Source organism: Dendrobates tinctorius, unplaced genomic scaffold (assembly GCF_039654945.1).
Source record: "Dendrobates tinctorius isolate UK_male_01 unplaced genomic scaffold, ASM3965494v1 ptg000071l, whole genome shotgun sequence".
In the NCBI taxonomy this organism is placed as follows: Eukaryota; Metazoa; Chordata; class Amphibia; order Anura; family Dendrobatidae; genus Dendrobates; species Dendrobates tinctorius.
The window spans coordinates 2985087-3002958 of record NW_027361739.1 but is presented as its reverse complement, the minus strand read 5'-3'; the positions used below and the strand labels follow the sequence as shown (position 1 = coordinate 3002958).

The 17872-nt window shown below is 42.6% G+C and overlaps 1 protein-coding gene across 5 annotated transcripts in view; it reads right to left on the bottom strand.

Annotated features, from left to right (window-relative positions):
- Positions 1-9171: 9171 nt before the first annotated feature.
- Positions 9172-17872, bottom strand: part of MARCHF10 (membrane associated ring-CH-type finger 10) — a 225118-nt gene continuing 216417 nt past the window's right edge. For all 5 annotated transcript variants that reach the window (XM_073582331.1, XM_073582327.1, XM_073582328.1 and 2 more), the window contains 2 exons: positions 9438-9480; positions 9172-9351 (listed from right to left, as the gene is read on the bottom strand). In XM_073582331.1, coding sequence (XP_073438432.1) covers positions 9323-9351; positions 9438-9480 — 72 coding nt within the window. In that variant the 3' untranslated portion in view covers positions 9172-9322. The remainder of the gene's footprint in view (positions 9352-9437; positions 9481-17872) is intronic.

Below are 17872 nucleotides of genomic sequence, written 5' to 3'. Positions count from 1 at the left end.
ACCCCTGATGTACCAAAACAGTGGAAACCCCCCACAAATGACACCATTTTGGAAACTAGACCCCCTAAGGAACTTATCTAGATGTGTGGTGAGAACTTTGAACCCCCATGGGCTTCACAGAAGTTTATAACATAAAGCCATACAATTAAAAAATCATATTTTTTCCACAAAAATGATCTTTTCACCCTCAATTCTTATTTTTCCAAGGGTAACAGGACCGTAAAAGTTATTGTGCAATTTGTCCTGAGTACGCTGATACCCCACATGTGGGGGTAAACCACTATTTGGGCGCATGGCAGAGCTCGGAAGGGAAGCAGCGCCATTTGACGTTTTTGGCTGGAATTGAGATCGGACACCATGTCGCGTTTGGAAAACTCCTGATGTACCAAAACAGTGGAAACCCCCCACAAATGACACCATTTTGGAAACTAGACCCCCTAAGGAACTTATCTAGATGTGTGGTGAGCACTTTGACCCCCCCAGTGCTTCACAGAAGTTTATAATGCCCGGGCGTGAAAATAAAAAATTCGTATTTTTTCCACAAACATGATCTTTTAGTCACCATTTTTTTATTTTCCCAAGGGTACCAGGAGAAATTGGACCCCAAAAGTTGTTGTCCAATTTGTCCTGAGTATGCTGATACCCCATATGTGGGAGAAAACTACTGTATGGGCACACGTCGGGGCTCGGAAGGGAAGTAGTGACGTTTTGGAATGCAGACTTTGATGGAATGGTCTGCGGGTGTCATGTTGCCTTTGGAGAGCCCCTAATGTACCTAAACAGTGGAAACCCCCCACAAATGACACCATTTTGGAAACTAGACCCCCCAAGGAACTTATCTAGATATGTGGTGAGAACTTTGAACCCACAAGGGCTTTACAGAAGTTTATAACGTACAGCGGTACAATTAAAAAATCATATTTTTTCCACAAAAATGATCTTTTCACCCCAATTTTTATTTTCCCAAGGGTAACAGGACCCTAAAAGTTATTGTGCAATTTGTCCTGAGTACGCTGATACCCCACATGTGGGGGTAAACCACTATTTGGGCGCATGGCAGAGCTCGGAAGGGAAGCAGCGCCATTTGACGTTTTTGGCTGGAATTGAGATCGGACACCATGTCGCGTTTGGAAAACCCCTGATGTACCAAAACAGTGGAAACCCCCCACAAATGACACCATTTTGGAAACTAGACCCCCTAAGGAACTTATCTAGATGTGTGGTGAGAACTTTGAACCCCCATGGGCTTCACAGAAGTTTATATCATAAAGCCATACAATTAAAAAATCATATTTTTTCCAGAAAAATGATCTTTTCACCCTCAATTCTTATTTTTCCAAGGGTAACAGGACCCTAAAAGTTATTGTGCAATTTGTCCTGAGTACGCTGATACCCCACATGTGGGGGTAAACCACTATTTGGGCGCATGGCAGAGCTCGGAAGGGAAGCAGCGCCATTTGACGTTTTTGGCTGGAATTGAGATCGGACACCATGTCACGTTTGGAAAACCCCTGATGTACCAAAACAGTGGAAACCCCCCACAAATGATACCATTTTGGAAACTAGACCCCCTAAGGAACTTATCTAGATGTGTGGTGAGAACTTTGAACCCCCATGGGCTTCACAGAAGTTTATAACATAAAGCCATACAATTAAAAAATCATATTTTTTCCACAAAAATGATCTTTTCACCCTCAATTCTTATTTTTCCAAGGGTAAGAGGACCGTAAAAGTTATTGTGCAATTTGTCCTGAGTACGCTGATACCCCACATGTGGGGGTAAACCACTATTTGGGCGCATGGCAGAGCTCGGAAGGGAAGCAGCGCCATTTGACGTTTTTGGCTGGAATTGAGATCGGACACCATGTCGCGTTTGGAAAACCCCTGATGTACCAAAACAGTGGAAACCCCCCACAAATGACACCATTTTGGAAACTAGACCCCCTAAGGAACTTATCTAGATGTGTGGTGAGCACTTTGACCCCCCCAGTGCTTCACAGAAGTTTATAATGCCCGGGCGTGAAAATAAAAAATTCGTATTTTTTCCACAAACATGATCTTTTAGTCACCATTTTTTTATTTTCCCAAGGGTACCAGGAGAAATTGGACCCCAAAAGTTGTTGTCCAATTTGGCCTGAGTACGCTGACACCCCATATGTGGGAGAAAACTACTGTATGGACACACGTCGGGGCTCGGAAGGGAAGCAGTGACGTTTTGGAATGCAGACTTTGATGGAATGGTCTGCGGGTGTCATGTGCATTTGGAGAGCCCCTGATGTACCAAAACTATTGAAACTCCCCACAAGTGACCCCATTTTGGACACTAGACCCCCCACGGAACTTATCTAGATGTGTGGTGAGCACTTTGAACCCCCAAGTGCTTCACAGAAGTTTATAACACTCGGACGTGAAAATAAAAAAATCATTTTCCACAAAAATGATATTTTTGCCCCCAATTTTTCATTTTCCTAAGGGTAACAGGAGAAATTGGACCCCAAAAATTGTTTTGCAATTTGTCCTGAGTAGGTTGATACCCTACATGTGGGGTAAAACACTGTTTGGGCGCATGGCAGAGCTTGGAAGGGAAGGAGCAACATTTGACTTTTTCAACTCAGAATTGGCTGGAATTGAGATCAGACACCATGTTGCATTTGGAGAGCCCCTGATGTGCCCAAACAGTGGAAACCCCCCAATTATAACTCCAACCCTAACCCTAACACACCCCTAGCCCTAACCCTAGCCCTAACCCTAATGGGAAAATGGAGATAAATACTTTTTTTTTAATTTTATTATTTTTCCCTAACTAAGGGGGTGATGACGGGGGGTTTGATTTACTATTTATGGCGGTTTTTATATTTGGCAGCTGTTGCACGCTAAAAGACGCTTTTTATTGTAAAAATAGTTTTTGCATCACCACATATTGAGAGCTATAATTTTTCCGTATTTTGACCCACCGAGTCAAGTGAGGTCTTATTTTTTGCGGGACGAGTTGACGTTTTTATTGGTACCATTTTCGGGCACGTGACATTTTTTGATCGCTTTTTATTCCTATTTTTGGGACACAGAATGAACAAAAACCAGCGTTTCATGAATTTCTTTTGGGGGGGTGCGTTTACACCGTTCCACGTGCGGTAAAATTGATAAAGCGGTTTTATTCTTTGGGTCAGTACGGTTACAGCGATACCTCATTTATGTCATTTTTTTATGTTTTTGTCGGTTTTATGCAATGAAAATTATTTTATATAAAAAATAATTATTCTTGCATCGCTTTATTCTGCGAGCTATAACTTTTTTATTTTTTCGCTGATGATGCTGTGTGGTGGCTCGTTTCTTGCGGGACAAGATGACGTTTTCAGCGGTACCATGGATATTTATATGCGTCTTTTTGATCACGCGTTATTACACTTTTTGTTTGGCGGTATGATAATAAATCATTATTTTTTGCTTCGTTTTTTATTTTTATTTTTTAAGGGGTTCGCTAAAGGGGTTAACTAATGGGACAGTTTTATAGGGCGGGTCATTACGGACGCGGCGATACCTAATATGTGTACTTTTATTGTTTTTTTTTATTATTATTTCCAAAAAATGGATTTATTGGGGGAATATTTTTTTTTTTTTCTAATTTATTTGGCGATTTTTTTTAAATTATTTTAACACTTTTTTTTTTTTTTTTTTTACTTTATTAAATAGTCCCAGGTGGGACATCACTGTCCTGTGACAGATCGCTGATCTGTCACATCACAGATCACTGTGACAGATCAGCGATCTGACACAGGCACTGCAGAAGGCTTCCTCATGCCTGCGCTTTGCAGGCACTGAGGAAGCCAGCTTCCTCAGGCCCCCAAAGGCCCCCGTCGCCATCTTGGATTCGGGGGCCTGGAGGAAAGGAGCCCCCCGCAGCAGCGCTGCACATTGCGCTGCCGTGGGGGGCTCAGGGAAGCGCGGAGGGAGCCCCCTCCCTGCCGATGCTTCCCTTTAACCCCCGGTACACCGCGATCATGTTTGATCGCGGTGTGCAAGGGGTTAACGTGTCGGGGGCGGTCCGTGACCGCCCCTGACACATTGTGCCGGGTGTCAGCTGTGATAATCAGCTGACACCCGGCCGCGATCAGCGGCGCTCACCACGTGGGCGCCGCTGATCGCGCTAGACGTACTATCCCGTCCATGGGCATAGGGGCCCAGATCCCATGGACGGGATAGTACGTCTCATGTCAGGAAGGGGTTAAACTCTTCCTTTCTGAACTCTCGTTGATCCCTTACCGACCCTGTCCTACTCCCAGTTACACCCTGTCCAAACTCACCCGTCCTTTGTTCTATTACTACCCCTTCATGCCCTGCGTGGAGTATATTTGTTGTTAATAAATCCTGTTAACTCTTGATCTGTCTCCTGTCCATGGCAACATCCCTTGTTCTTGCGATTCCTACATATAGAGAGGGGAGGAAGCCATCAAGATGTATAGGCAGCAATGGGGTCCATCACATTGTATAGATGGGCTGTGGAGGCCATTATATAGGGAGCTGTAGGGGCATCATACCATGTATAGAGGGGTGAAAGCCAGCAAGCTGATACTCAAAATCACAGTGGAAAATCAAACTACAGGCTGATCGCAGTGTGTGTGTCACCCATGTGCCTGTATGACCTCCCTACAACGCCTGGGCATGATTCTGATGAAACGGCATATGTTCTCCTAAGGGATCTCCTCCCTGACCTGGATTAAAGCAGTAGTCAACTCCAGGATAGTCTGTGGTGCAGTGTGGCATTGGTGCATGGAATGAGATATGGTCTCCCAGATGTGCTCAACTGATTCAGGTCTGGGAATGGGCAGGCTAGTAAATAGCACCAATGCCTTCATCATGTAGGAACTGCTGACGCACTTTAGCCATATGAGACCTAGCATTGTCATGTATCAGAAGGAAGCCAGTGCCTAGTGCACCTGCATATAGTCTCACAATGGGTCTGAGGATCTCATCCTGGTACCTAATGGCAATCAGGGTACTTATGGCTAGCACATGGAGGGCTGTGTGACCACTCCAATATTGACCCACTGCCAAATCGGTCATGCTGGGGGATGTTGCAGGCAGCAGAACATTCTTCATGGTGTCTCCAGACTCTGTCATGTCTGGCACATGTGCTCAGTGTGAACCTGCTGTCATCCGTGAAGAACACAGGGTGCCAATTTCAAATCTGCCAATCTTGGTTTTCTCAGGCAATTGCCAATCGCCCTGTACAGTATTGGGCTGTAAGCTCAACACCCACTTGTGGACATCAGGTCCTCATACCACCCTCATGGACCTGACAGTTTGACACATGAATGTTAGTGGCCTGCTGGAGCTCATTTTGTAGGGCTCTGGCACTTCTCTTCCTGTTCCTCCTTCCACAAAGGAGGACATAGCGGTCCGGTTGCTGGGTTGTTGCTCTCCTATGGCCCCCTCCATGTCTTCTGGTATCTGCTCCATGCTCTCGACACTGTGCTGATAAACACAGCTACCCACAGCTCATATTGATGTGCTATCCTGGATGAGCTGTATTACCTGAGCAATTTCTGTGGGTTGTAGATAATGAAAGCAGTGAACTGATTGGTTGCTACTTCACTTTTGTTTTGCACCAGATTTGATGCAGACATCTCCCCCTATCCAGCATAGATATATACTTGATAGTTGTGCAGTTGAGTTCATAATATAATCACTAGATGGCGATACACTTCCAGCGTTAAAAAAACATACTAATTTTAAATTTACATCGGATGGTACTAATACTCACATTAACTTACAAACACCTTTTTACTTATTGGTAAGTGATCATTTTACACTTCAACCCACATTAATTTTCACGCTGCTAACAGCGCTTATAATTTCAAATTCTTGGTTGTAATTTTTTAAAATAGAGAATGTTTTATGATTAACTCTCTCTCTGCTGTAAGTATTCACACCCTTCAGTTCTGGTTATGGTTGGTATTACTGAATATACTTAATACATACGCTATATTTCAGTTAGGCTACTTTCACACCTTTGTTCAGATGTTCCATTTTATAGACAAGAAAAATCAATTCTAAATTGGACCAGTTGCATAACTGCTGCAAACAGAAGCAGAGGTCCGCATTGATTATTGTGGGATCTGCCTGGCTTCCATATTGTGTTAGCTTTTAGAACAGGAAAAAAGCTCTGAATGCTGCACCTTTTAGTTCCATTCTAAAAACAGACAAGGTGGAACCCAGGTGGATCCCATAATAATCAATGAGGCCTATGTTCACGAAAACGTGAGCATAGTCTTAGCCATTATTTCACAAAATTTTGCTGTAGTAAAGATATAAGGAGCTGCCAACATATCCCCAAAAAATAACTTTGAGTGTCTACTTTGACATTGCCATTGATTTCTATAGAGTACATATATTTTGCTATTCTACAAGGCAGCAAAGCCTACAACACTATCCAGCCGAGCGGAAAAACAGCTCCAGTAAGAAAATCATTGGCCAGATGTATCGAATATTCTGATACAAAATTTTTTTTGCACTTAGCTCATTGAAATTCTGCAGGGAAAAAAAAAAGAATAAAAAATGTAATTTGATCTAGAGCCTAAAACAGGTCATGCAGTAATTTATCACAGTGAATTCTGACTTAATTAGTACCAGTTGTAATGAATACACACTGTACTTATCCAAAAATTCCAGATGACTGACAAGTCAGGCCAGTGGCATAGCTGTGCCACTATCCTGAACTATGCGCTCTTTGATGATTCAAACAGCTTTGTCTTTGCAACAGGGGCATTGACGCTGATGCATTTGTTCCCAGGGTCCAACCAGCTTCAGAAAAGTGATTAAAAGCTGTATAGGATGGAGCTTGTAAGCGCTGTGCTCCTTACCTAGGAAACCTGATAGACTGCAGAGAGGGCCGGCAACCTGGATCAGAAAACTATGAAATCATAAGTATATTGCAAAAATGCTTGTTTTTTTACAAGAACCCTTTAGAAGCTACAGTTGTGGCCAAAACTATTGACACCCCTGCAATTTTGTCAGATAATACTCAGTTTCTTCCTGAAAATTATTGCAAACACAAATTCTTTGTTATTATTTTCTTCATTTAATTTGTCTTAAATGAAAAAACACAAAAAGAATTGTCCTAAAGCCAAATTGGATATAATTCCACACCAAACCTAAAAAAGAGGGTGGACAAAAGTATTGGCACTGTTCGAAAAATCATGTGATGCGTCTCTAATTTGTGTAATTAACAGCACCTGTAACTTACCTGTGGCACCTAACAGGTGTTGGCAATAACTAAATCACACTTGCAGCCAGTTGACATGGATTAAAGTTGACTCAACTTCTGTCCTGTGTCCTTGTGTGTACCACATTGAGCATGGAGAAAAGAACGAAGACCAAAGAACTGTCTGAGGACTTGAGAAACCAAATTGTGAGGAAGCATGAGCAATCTCAAGGCTACAAGTCCATCTCCAAAGACCTGAATGTTCCTGTGTCTACCGTGCGCAGTGTCATCAAGAAGTTTAAAGTCCATGGCACTGTGGCTAACCTCCCTAGATGTGGGCGGAAAAGAATAATTGACAAGAGATTTCAACGCAAGATTGTGCGGATGTTGGATAAAGAACCTCGACTAACATCCAAACAAGCTCAAGCTGCCCTGCAGTCCGAGGATACAACAGTGTCAACCTGTACTATTCGTCGGCATCTGAATGAAAAGGGACTGTATGGTAGGAGACCCAGGAAGACCCCACTTCTTACCCTGAGACATAAAAAAGCCAGGCTGAAAAAGCCTAAAACGTTTTGGAAGAATGTTCTCTGGTCAGATGAGACAAAAGTAGAGCTTTTTGGGCAAAGGCATCAACATAGAGTTTACAGGAGAAAAAAGAGGCATTCAAAGAAAAGAACACGGTCGCTACAGTCAAACATGGTGGAGGTTCCCTGATGTTTTGGGGTTGCTTTGCTGCCTCTGGCACTGGACTGCTTGACCGAGTGCATGGCATTATGAAGTCTGAAGACTACCAACATATTTTGCAGCATAATGTAGGGCCCAGTGTGAGAAAGCTGGGTCTCCCTCAGAGGTCATGGGTCTTCCAGCAGGACAATGACCCAAAACACACTTCAAAAAGCACTAGAAAATGGTTTGAGCGAAAGCACTGGAGACTTCTAAGGTGACCAGCAATGAGTCCAGACCTGAATCCCATAGAACACCTGTGGAGAGATCTAAAAATGGCAGTTTGGAGAAGGCACCCTTCAAATATCAGGGACCTGGAGCAGTTTGCCAAAGAAGAATGGTCTAAAATTCCAGCAGAGCATTGTAAGAAACTCATTGATGGTTACCGGAAGCGGTTGGTCGCAGTTATTTTGGCTAAAGGTTGTGCAACCAAGTATTAGGCTGAGGGTGCTAATACTTTTGTCTGGCCCATTTTTGGAGTTTTGTGTGAAATGATCAATGTTTTGCTTCATTCTCTTTTGTGTTTTTTCATTTAAGACAAATTAAATGAAGATAATAATACCAAAGAATTTGTGATTGCAATCATTTTCAGGAAGAAACTGAGTATTATCTGACAAAATTGCAGGGGTGTCAATACTTTTGGCCACAACTGTATGTTCACATTTACATCCAATTTTTATGTCACCAATGTACTTTATAAAAAGTCTTGATTGAAAATGTCCTTCCATCTTGAGTCTACAGCACCTCTGCAGATCTACCGTATGTGTCTACATAGATCTTACAGACTACACACACACACGTTTATTAGGTTAGCAAGTAGAAGCATACAAAAGGAAGGAAGCACACAGGATCAGACTATATAAAAAAATGAAATTATAGTCTAGTTATGAGTCATTAGAGATAATTATATTAGTGTTCCATATTGAAGCTTTTGTTGTAAGTGAACTGTGCTGCAGAGCCTACTGTGACTTATCTGTTATAAAGAGCTTTCTTGTTGATCAGCTTAGTGTGAATCATTAAAAGTGCGTTTTCTTTTGTCGCTTCTAATATAAATCCTCTTCAACTGCATTGCAGACATCACTCGTTAACTTTTACTTTGCATTTCAGTTATTTTTATTATTTGCCAGAACTGAAAAGTAGATGTAATGCTCTTTGTTAATATATGCAAGAAAGAGGATCTGACATAGATTTTAATAGTAAGTACACCAGCCTCATCAGGTCTTTTCTAAAGTATGTAGTCTATATTGTGATATCTGGTTTTGAGTAACCATTCTTTATTCTGAAACGTTGGTCTACAAATCATGATGAGGTTGATGGTGACAGGTAAATGTAGTAGTATTTTGATGAGACTTCTAAGCACCGGAATATTAGATGTTAGTTCACATAAAATGTAATTTAGGAGTTCTGCTCGTCGTCTCTTGCATCTGCAGAGAGAGAATTCTTTTACAATGTCAGAATGAAATGTAATAATTCAGTCTATGAGAGGAGAGAGTGAAAACACTAAACTTACGTTCACGTCTTCCTAAGCCCAAATGTAAAAATCTTCTTGAGAGCTTTAAAATAAAGAAAAGAAAGAGAAGTTAGGGTATGTGCTCACAATCCGTATTTATGCAGACATTTCTGCATGAAAACGGATGTCAGTTCTGATTATAAGTTTCCCTGATGATGAGATAAGCAGGAGGCGTAAAGGCAAATAAAACTTAAAGAATATGCACACCTTTAAGGGCCTTTCTCACATAGCGAGATCGCTAAAGCGGCACTGATTTTGTGACGCAACAGCGATCTCGCTTTGTGTGACACGTACCTGCGACCGGCCCCTCGATGGATATCGCTGATCATGCTCGAATGGCCTGGGCCATTTTTCGTCGTTGGCGTCCCGCTGGCCGAAATGCATCCTGTGTGGATGCAGGCGGAAGTCGTCAGAATCGCTGCGGTGTGACAGGTAAGAGCGACCGCCGACGGATCGCTTATCGCTGCTGCATCGCTGTGAGATCTGCCTGTTTGGCAGCTCATTAGCGACCATTTAGCAATGCACCAGCGATCCTGACCGGGTCGTATCATGGTCGGGATCGCTGGTGCATTGCTAAATGTAACAGGACCCAGTCATTTTGACCAGGGGTGCCCAAACTTTGACATGCCACTGTATTTTAGCCTAAAAATAATTTTAAAACTCAAATAATTGAGTTTCAATGAAGATTTTGCAACATTTGGCTTTTGCAAGCTCTTTGCCCCCCTTCTCATTGCTGGCTGTAGAATGTATTAAATAGATTATCGGAAACAATCCTATTTTATTAATAGGAGCCTAAGAACAAACAGGCCCCCTAGTTATAAGCTACCTACCTTTTCTCCCTGCTGCCGATCACTCCTGTCTCAGAGCAGTCACAGACCGTTCATGCCGGTGATTCTGCAGCTTCCACCGTCATGTCGACGGAGCAACTGGTTTCCTTCTGCTGATGTCATGCTGACGCGGCGTCACTGCTAATGTCATGCTGACGCGGCGTCACTGCTAATGTCATGCTGACTGACAGCTGGCTCCCATATGCCTAAGGCTGTGTGCACACGTTGCGGATTCTGCTGTGTTTCCGCAGCGGTTTTGGCCCTGCGGAAACGCAGCAGTTCCGCAGACATGGTACAGTACCATGTTATCCAATGGCATTTCAAAACCGCTGTGCTCACGCTGCGCTTTTTTCCGTGCGGTTTTGCTGCGGTTTACAAACCGCAGCATGTCAATTGTTTGGGCGGATTCCGCAGCGGTTTCACACCTTTTCACCTTTAACATAGTAGAGGTGTGAAACCGCAGGGCAAAACCGCAGACTTAATCTGCAGGAAAACCGCAGGTCACTTTACCTGTGGTTTTACCTGTGGCTCCGCGTGGAAAAACCCGCAGCGAAATCTGCAGTGTATGCACGTAGCCTGAGGCTACGTGCACACGCTGCGGAATGGGGTGCGGATTTGGCTGCGCGGATTTTGCAAAATCTTCGGATTATCCTACGGTTTGGCCCTGCGGTTTCACCATCTCCACAATGGTGGAGATAGGAAACCGCTCCGGAATCCGCAGAAAGAATTGACATGTCAATTCTTTCTGCGGTTTCAAAACCTCGCTGAAAAATCCGCACCGTCTGCACTGTGGTTTTTTATTCCCATAGGGAATAATGGTACTGTACACCGCAGCAAAAACTGCTGCGGACCCGCAGCGGCCAAATCCCCTGCGGAACCGCAGCAGCATCCGCAGCGTGTGCACTGCACACACCCTAACTGCGCAGAGCCAGCTGTCAATCTGCATGATGCCAGCATTCTCGCCCCTTTGGCAGAGCAGCCTGGAAGAAAAAGAGCTGCTCTGTTGATGTGAAGCAGCAGAATTGCTGGCAGGAGTGGTGTACGACCACTCTGAGCCAGCACCGGGTAGAACAGGTAGGTAGTTAGTAGCTACCTACCAGTTAGTTCTCAGGCCGATATTAAAAAATAAAAAAAAACTAGTCCCGAAAAAACCGTTTAGCTGAAAATCCATCAGTGGGCTGGTTCCTACTGAAAGTTTTTTTTTACCTATTTTTTTTTCTGAGATCTTTTCAGATGATTTATGACCATATCAAAGTTCATCTCAACATTTATGTGGTCTATAGTCATAAATCAGCACAGAGGAGTTCATAAAAACACTGCTAGAAGAGTACCAAGTTCTGTCTCAGAACAAGCTCACTCATAGATTGTAAGGTAACTCATTCTGCAGCCAGCTATAAGCAGTAAACCCAAAGTCTATGGAATGCAATTGGTACCAAACTTTTAATGATACCCAATTGCAAAAATGAGCTTTAGACCAAAATACATACATACATTGAAGTAAAAAGAACATAGAATCATAGAGTTGGAAGGGACCTCAATGGCCATTGTGTCCAACCCCCTGCTCAATGCAGGATTCACTAAACCATATCAGACAGATGTCCAGCCTCTCTTTGAAGACTTCCATTGAAGGAGAACTCGCCACCTCTCGTGGTAGCCTGTTCCACTCATTGATCACCCTAAGGCCAGGATCACCCATGCGAGGAATATGGCCGAGTCTCGCATGTTAATACCCAGCACTGTTGCCGTCACTCAGGAGCGGAGCGAGCGGCTCCATGTATTGCCGCGTATTAAGGCTACTTTCACACTTGCGTTTTTTTGTGCTGCGCACCGTGCGCAGTGCAAACGCACATAAAAAACGCATCATGCGTTTGTGTGCTTTTTTTGCGGGTTTTGGTGCATTTTTTTAAAAACGCATGCTTTTTTTTGCGCATACGTGCGCATTACCATGCGCACGTATGCGCACCCATAGACTATAATGGGTGTCTGGCTGTAAAAAAACGCATTGCGTGTGCATGCTTTTGGGGGGGGGGCAAGTCGGACGCACAAAAAATGCAACAGGATGCATTTTGTGCGCCCGAGCGTACACTACAAAAAACCACATGCGCATACAAACGCGTACAAACGCATGTGTATGCGCACCCATGTAAATGATAGGGGAAAAATCGCATGCTTTTTTTGCGCAAAAAAACGCAAGCGTGAAACCAGCCTAACTTGTGCGACTCGGCCGTAATCCTCGCATGTGTGAGCCCGGCCTAACTGCCAAAAATATCTAATCTGTGACTTCTCCCTGTGTCCCTAAGGCTGGGTTCACACGTAGCGGAACTCTCGCGGAAATTACCGCGAGAGTTCCGGAATTCCATTCCGCAGGAAAATCGCATTTTAAATTCCCGCGATTTTCCCGCTGAAAAACTAGCAGTTTGCAAGTGTAATTAGCTTGCAAAATGCTAGCGTTTTCAAAGCGATCTGTAGCATCGCTTGGAGAACTGATTGAGAGGTTGGTCACACTCGTCAAACATAGTGTTTGACAAGTGTGACCAACTTTTTACTACTAAGGCCGCCTATGCAGCATCAGTAGTAAAAGATAAAATGTAAAAAAATAATAAAAAAAAATAAAAAAAATGGTGTTATTCTTACCTTCCGACGTCCCGCACAGCATTCCCGCCTCTCTCCACGCTCCCGTTCCCAGTAATCCTTTGCGAAAATGCCCGCGATGACGTACATTCTCTAGGGATCGCGACGTCTCGCGATTGACCGCGAGACTTCGCGATCCCGCGAGAACAGACGTCATCGAGGGCATTTTCGCAAAGGAGTACTGGGAACGGGAGCGTGGAGAGAGGCGGGAAGGCTGCGCGGGACGTCGGAAGGTGAGAATAACAATATTTTTTATTTTAAATTCTATTTTTTACAGGGATATGGTACCCAAAGCCCGGAGGACAGTCTCCTCTCCTCCGGACCGTGGGTACCATCCGCAATTGTTCTGCTTACTTTTCGCATGGTGGGCACAGCCACATGTGGAAAGTAAGCAGAACAATGCATTCCTATGGGTGAGGGATCGCCGCGATTCCGCAAAATTAATGAGCATGCTGCGTTTTTTACAGAGAAGCGATTCCGCCGTGGTAAAAACCGCAGCATTAGCACAGCATTGCGTAATCCCATAGGAATGCATGGGATGCTTATTTTTCGCGTCAAAATCGCGCGGTTAAAACCGCCGCGGAAACGCGAAAAAAACGCCACGTGTGAACTCAGCCTTATTGTGAACAGTTAAGCAAGTTGAATAATCTTTAAAAGGCATAACATTAAAGACATTTTCTTTGCGTTTTAGGCAAAAATAATATATATATATATATATATATATATAGTCATTTTTTTACATTTTAAAAATTACAAAATGGAAAATGGGCCAATGCAAAAGTTTGGGCACCCTTGGAGATTTGTGTGCTCTTATAACTTTGATCAAGGTTTCAGACCTTAACCCCTTTCCTACATTAGACCTACTATTCCGTCCATGTGACCTGGGACCTAAGTCCCAAGGACGTAATAGTACGTCATAGCGATCAGCGGTGCTCCCCTTCTTATCACAGCTGACACCCAGCACTATGTGTCAGGGGTGGTCACGGACCGCCCCCGGCACACTGCGATCAAACATGATCGCAGTGTACTGGGGGTTTAGGGAAGCATCGGCAGGGAGGGGGCTCCCTCCGTGCTTGAGACCCCCGGAGCAATGTGCTGCGCTGCTCTGGGGGCCTCCTTCCCTGCAGAACCCCGGATCCAATATGGCGACGAAGACTTTCAGGGGACTGCAGGAAGCCTGCTGCAGTGCCTGTGTCAGCGATCTGTGTAATAAAGTTAAAAAAAGTGTAAAAATAATTTATAAAAATTGCTACATAAATTAATAAAAAAAATTCCCTAATAAATTCATTTTTTGAAAATAAAAAAACACAATAAAAGTACACATATTTGGTATCGCCGCGTCCGTAACGACCACCCCTATAAAACTGTCCCACTAGTTAACCCCTTTACTGAACCCCTTAAAAAATAAAAATAAAAAAAGCAGCAAGAAAATAATACTATATCATCATACCGCCAAACAAAAAGTGCAATATCGCGCGATCAAAAAGATGGATATAAATAATCATTGTACCGATGAAAACGTCATCTTGTCTCGCATAAAACGAGCCACGACACAGCATCATCAGCGAAAAAATAAAAAAGTTATAGCTCGCAGAATAAAGCGATGCAAAAATAATTTTTTATATAAAATTGTTTTCATTGCATAAAAGCGCCAAAACATAAAAAATGACATAAATGAGGTATCGCTGTAATCATACTGACCCGAAGAATAAAACCACAATTTTACCACACGCGGAACGGTGTAAAAGCACCCCCCAAAAGAAATTCATGAAATGCTGGTTTTTGTTCATTCTGCGTCCCAAAAATCGGAATAATAAGCGATCAAAAAATGTCACGTGCCAGAAAATGGTACCAATAAAAACGTCAACTCGTCCCACAAAAAATAAGACTTCACAAGACTCGGTGGGTCAAAATACGGAAAAATTATAGCTCTCAATATGTGGTGATGTAAAAACTATTTTTAGAATAAAAAGCGTCTTTTAGCGTGTGACAGCTGCCAAATATAAAAACCCGCCATAAATAGTAAATCAAACCCCCCTTTATCACCCCCTTAGTTATGGAAAAATAATAAAATAAAAAAAAATATTTATTTACATTTTCCCACTAGGGTTAGGGTTTAGACAAGGGTGAGGGGCGTGTTGGGGTTAGGGTTGGAGCTAGAACTGGGGGGGTTTCCACTGTTTTGGCACATCAGGGGCTTTCCAAACGCGACATGGCGTCCGATCTCAATTCCAGCCAAAAAAGTCAAATGGCACGGCTTCCCTTCCGAGCTCTGCCATGCGTCCAAATAGTGGTTTACCCCCATATGTGGGGTATCAGCGTACTCAGGACAAATTGCACAATAACTTTTGGGGTCTTGTTACCCTTGGGAAAATAAAAATTGGGGGTGAAAAGATCATTTTTGTGGAAACAATATGATTTTTTATTTGTACGGCTGTATGTTATAAACTTCTGTGAAGCCCTTGGGGGTTCAAAGTGCTCGCCACACATCTAGATAAGTTCCTTGGGGGGTCTAGGTTCCAAAATGGGGTCACTTGTGGGGAGTTTCCACTGCTTAGGCACATCAAGAGCTCTCCAAACGTGACATGGCATTCGATCTCCATTCCAGCCAATTTTGCAGTGAAAAAGTCAAACGACGCTCCTACCCTTCCAAGCTCTGCCATGCGCCCAAACAGTGGTTCCCCCTCACATATCAGGTTTCAGCGTACTCAGGACAAATTGCACAATAACTTTTGCAGTCCAATTTCTCCTGTTACCCTTGGTAAAATAAAAAAATTGAACCTGAAATAATTTTTTTGTGAAAAAAAGTTAAATGTTCATTTTTTTTAAACATTCAAAAAATTCCTGTGAAGGACCTGAAGGGTTAATAAACTTCTTGAATCTGGTTTTGAGTGCCTTGAGGGGTGCAGTTTTTAGAATGGTGTCACTTTTGGGTATTTTCTAACATATAGACCCCTCAAAGTGACTTCAAATTTGATGTGATCCCTAAAAATAAAATGGTGTTGTAAAAATGAGAAATCGCTGGTCAACTTTTAACCCTTATAACTTCCTAACAAAAAAAATTTGGTTCCCAAATTGTGCTGATTTAAAGTAAACATGTGGGAAATGTTACTTATTAAGTTTTTTGAGTGCCATATCTCTGTGATTTAACAGCATAAAAATTCAAAGTTGGAAAATTGCGAAATTTTCAAAATTTTCGCCAAATTTCCATTTTTTTTCACAATTAAACACAAGTTATATGAATGAAATTTTACCACTAACATGAAGTACAATATGTCACGAGATAATGTCAGAATCACCGGGATCCATTGAAGCGTTCCAGAGTTATTACTTCATAAAGGGCAGGGCTGTGGAGTCGGAGTCGTGGAGTCGGAGTCGGTGCTCATTTTGGTGGAGTCGGAGTTGGAGTCGGTATAAAATGGACCGACTCCTAAAATATATAATAAATTGGGTACAGTAATTCAATGCAGGATGTGCTGAATATTTTTTCATAGGAGTTTGGGAAAGTTATGAAATGTCCTATAAATGGCTGTTATATTCCTGATCTAAGGCTACATTCACACACAGCATTTTTCCTGTGTTTTTTGAGGATACGTTTTTCAGCTGCAAAAGCTGATCATCTTTTTAAAAAACTGCATCACCTAAAAGGTTTTTGAGCTCATAGATAATGTTTTCAATAGCAAAAGCAGATTAGAAATCTGCTCTATCTATCCATTTATCCATATCTGTCTATCCATATCGTATCTGTACCAAAAAGAATGAAAACCGGGTAGTACACCAATATATATTCTGTTCTATCTAAATATCTTGATTATTGGATCATAAAAATGATTAAATGTCTGAGGTTCACATTGTACTACAATAAATTTTTCACTTAAATATAAGCAATATGTGTGGGAGTCGGAGTCGGAGTCGTGGAGTCGGAGTTGGAGTCGGTGTAAGGGAAATTGAGGAGTCGGAGTCGGAGTCGCAGGTTTGGCTTACCGACTCCACAGCCCTGATAAAGGGACAGTGGTCAGAATTGTAAAAATTGGCCCGGGCATTAACATGCAAACCACCCTTGGGAGTAAAGGGGTTAATTAGCCTGTTAGGGTTATGGCTTGTTCACTATTATGGTTAGGAAAGGCCAGATGATGCAAATTTCACAGCTTTATAAAAATCTAGCCTCTAATCTTGTGCAAAACAGCAGTCATGGGTTCTTCTAAGCAACTGCCTAGCACTCTGAAAAAGAAAATGGTGGAGGCTGGCAAAGAAAGAGAAGGCTATAAGAAGATAGCAAAGCGTTTTCAAGTTATTTCCTCAGTTCAAAATCCTAATAAAGAATGTTAGTTAACAGGAATAGTGGAGGTCAAAATTAGGTCTGGAAGACCAAACAAAATTTCAGGGAGAGCTGCGCGTGGGATTGGTAGAGATGCAAATCAGAACCCCAGCTTGACTGCAAAAGACCTTCAGCAAGATTTAGCAGACTCTGGAGTTGTCATTGTTCTACTGTTCAGAGACACCTGCACAAATATGGCCTTTATGGAAGATTCATCAAAATAAAACCTCTCCTACGTCCTCACCATAAAACCTAGAGTCAGAAGTATGCAAAAGAACATCGAAACAAGCCTGTTGCATTTTCAAAACATGTCCCATGGACCAATGATGTTAAAATAGAACTCTTTAGCCACAATGCTCAAAAGTAAGTGTGGAAGAAAAAAAGCCCAGAATTTCAGGAAACGAATATCTCGCCAACCACAAATCATGGGAGAGATCAATCATGCTTTGGGGTTGTGTTGCAGCCAATGGCACGGGAAACATTTCAAGGGTAGAGGCAAGAATGGATTCAATGAAATTTCAGCAAATTCTTGATGCAAAGATAACACCATCTGTAAAAAAGCTGACGTTGAAAAGAGGAAAACTTCTACAAATGGATAATGATCCTAAAAGCATGACAGAATCCACAACAGACTACATCAAAAGGCACAAACTGAAGGT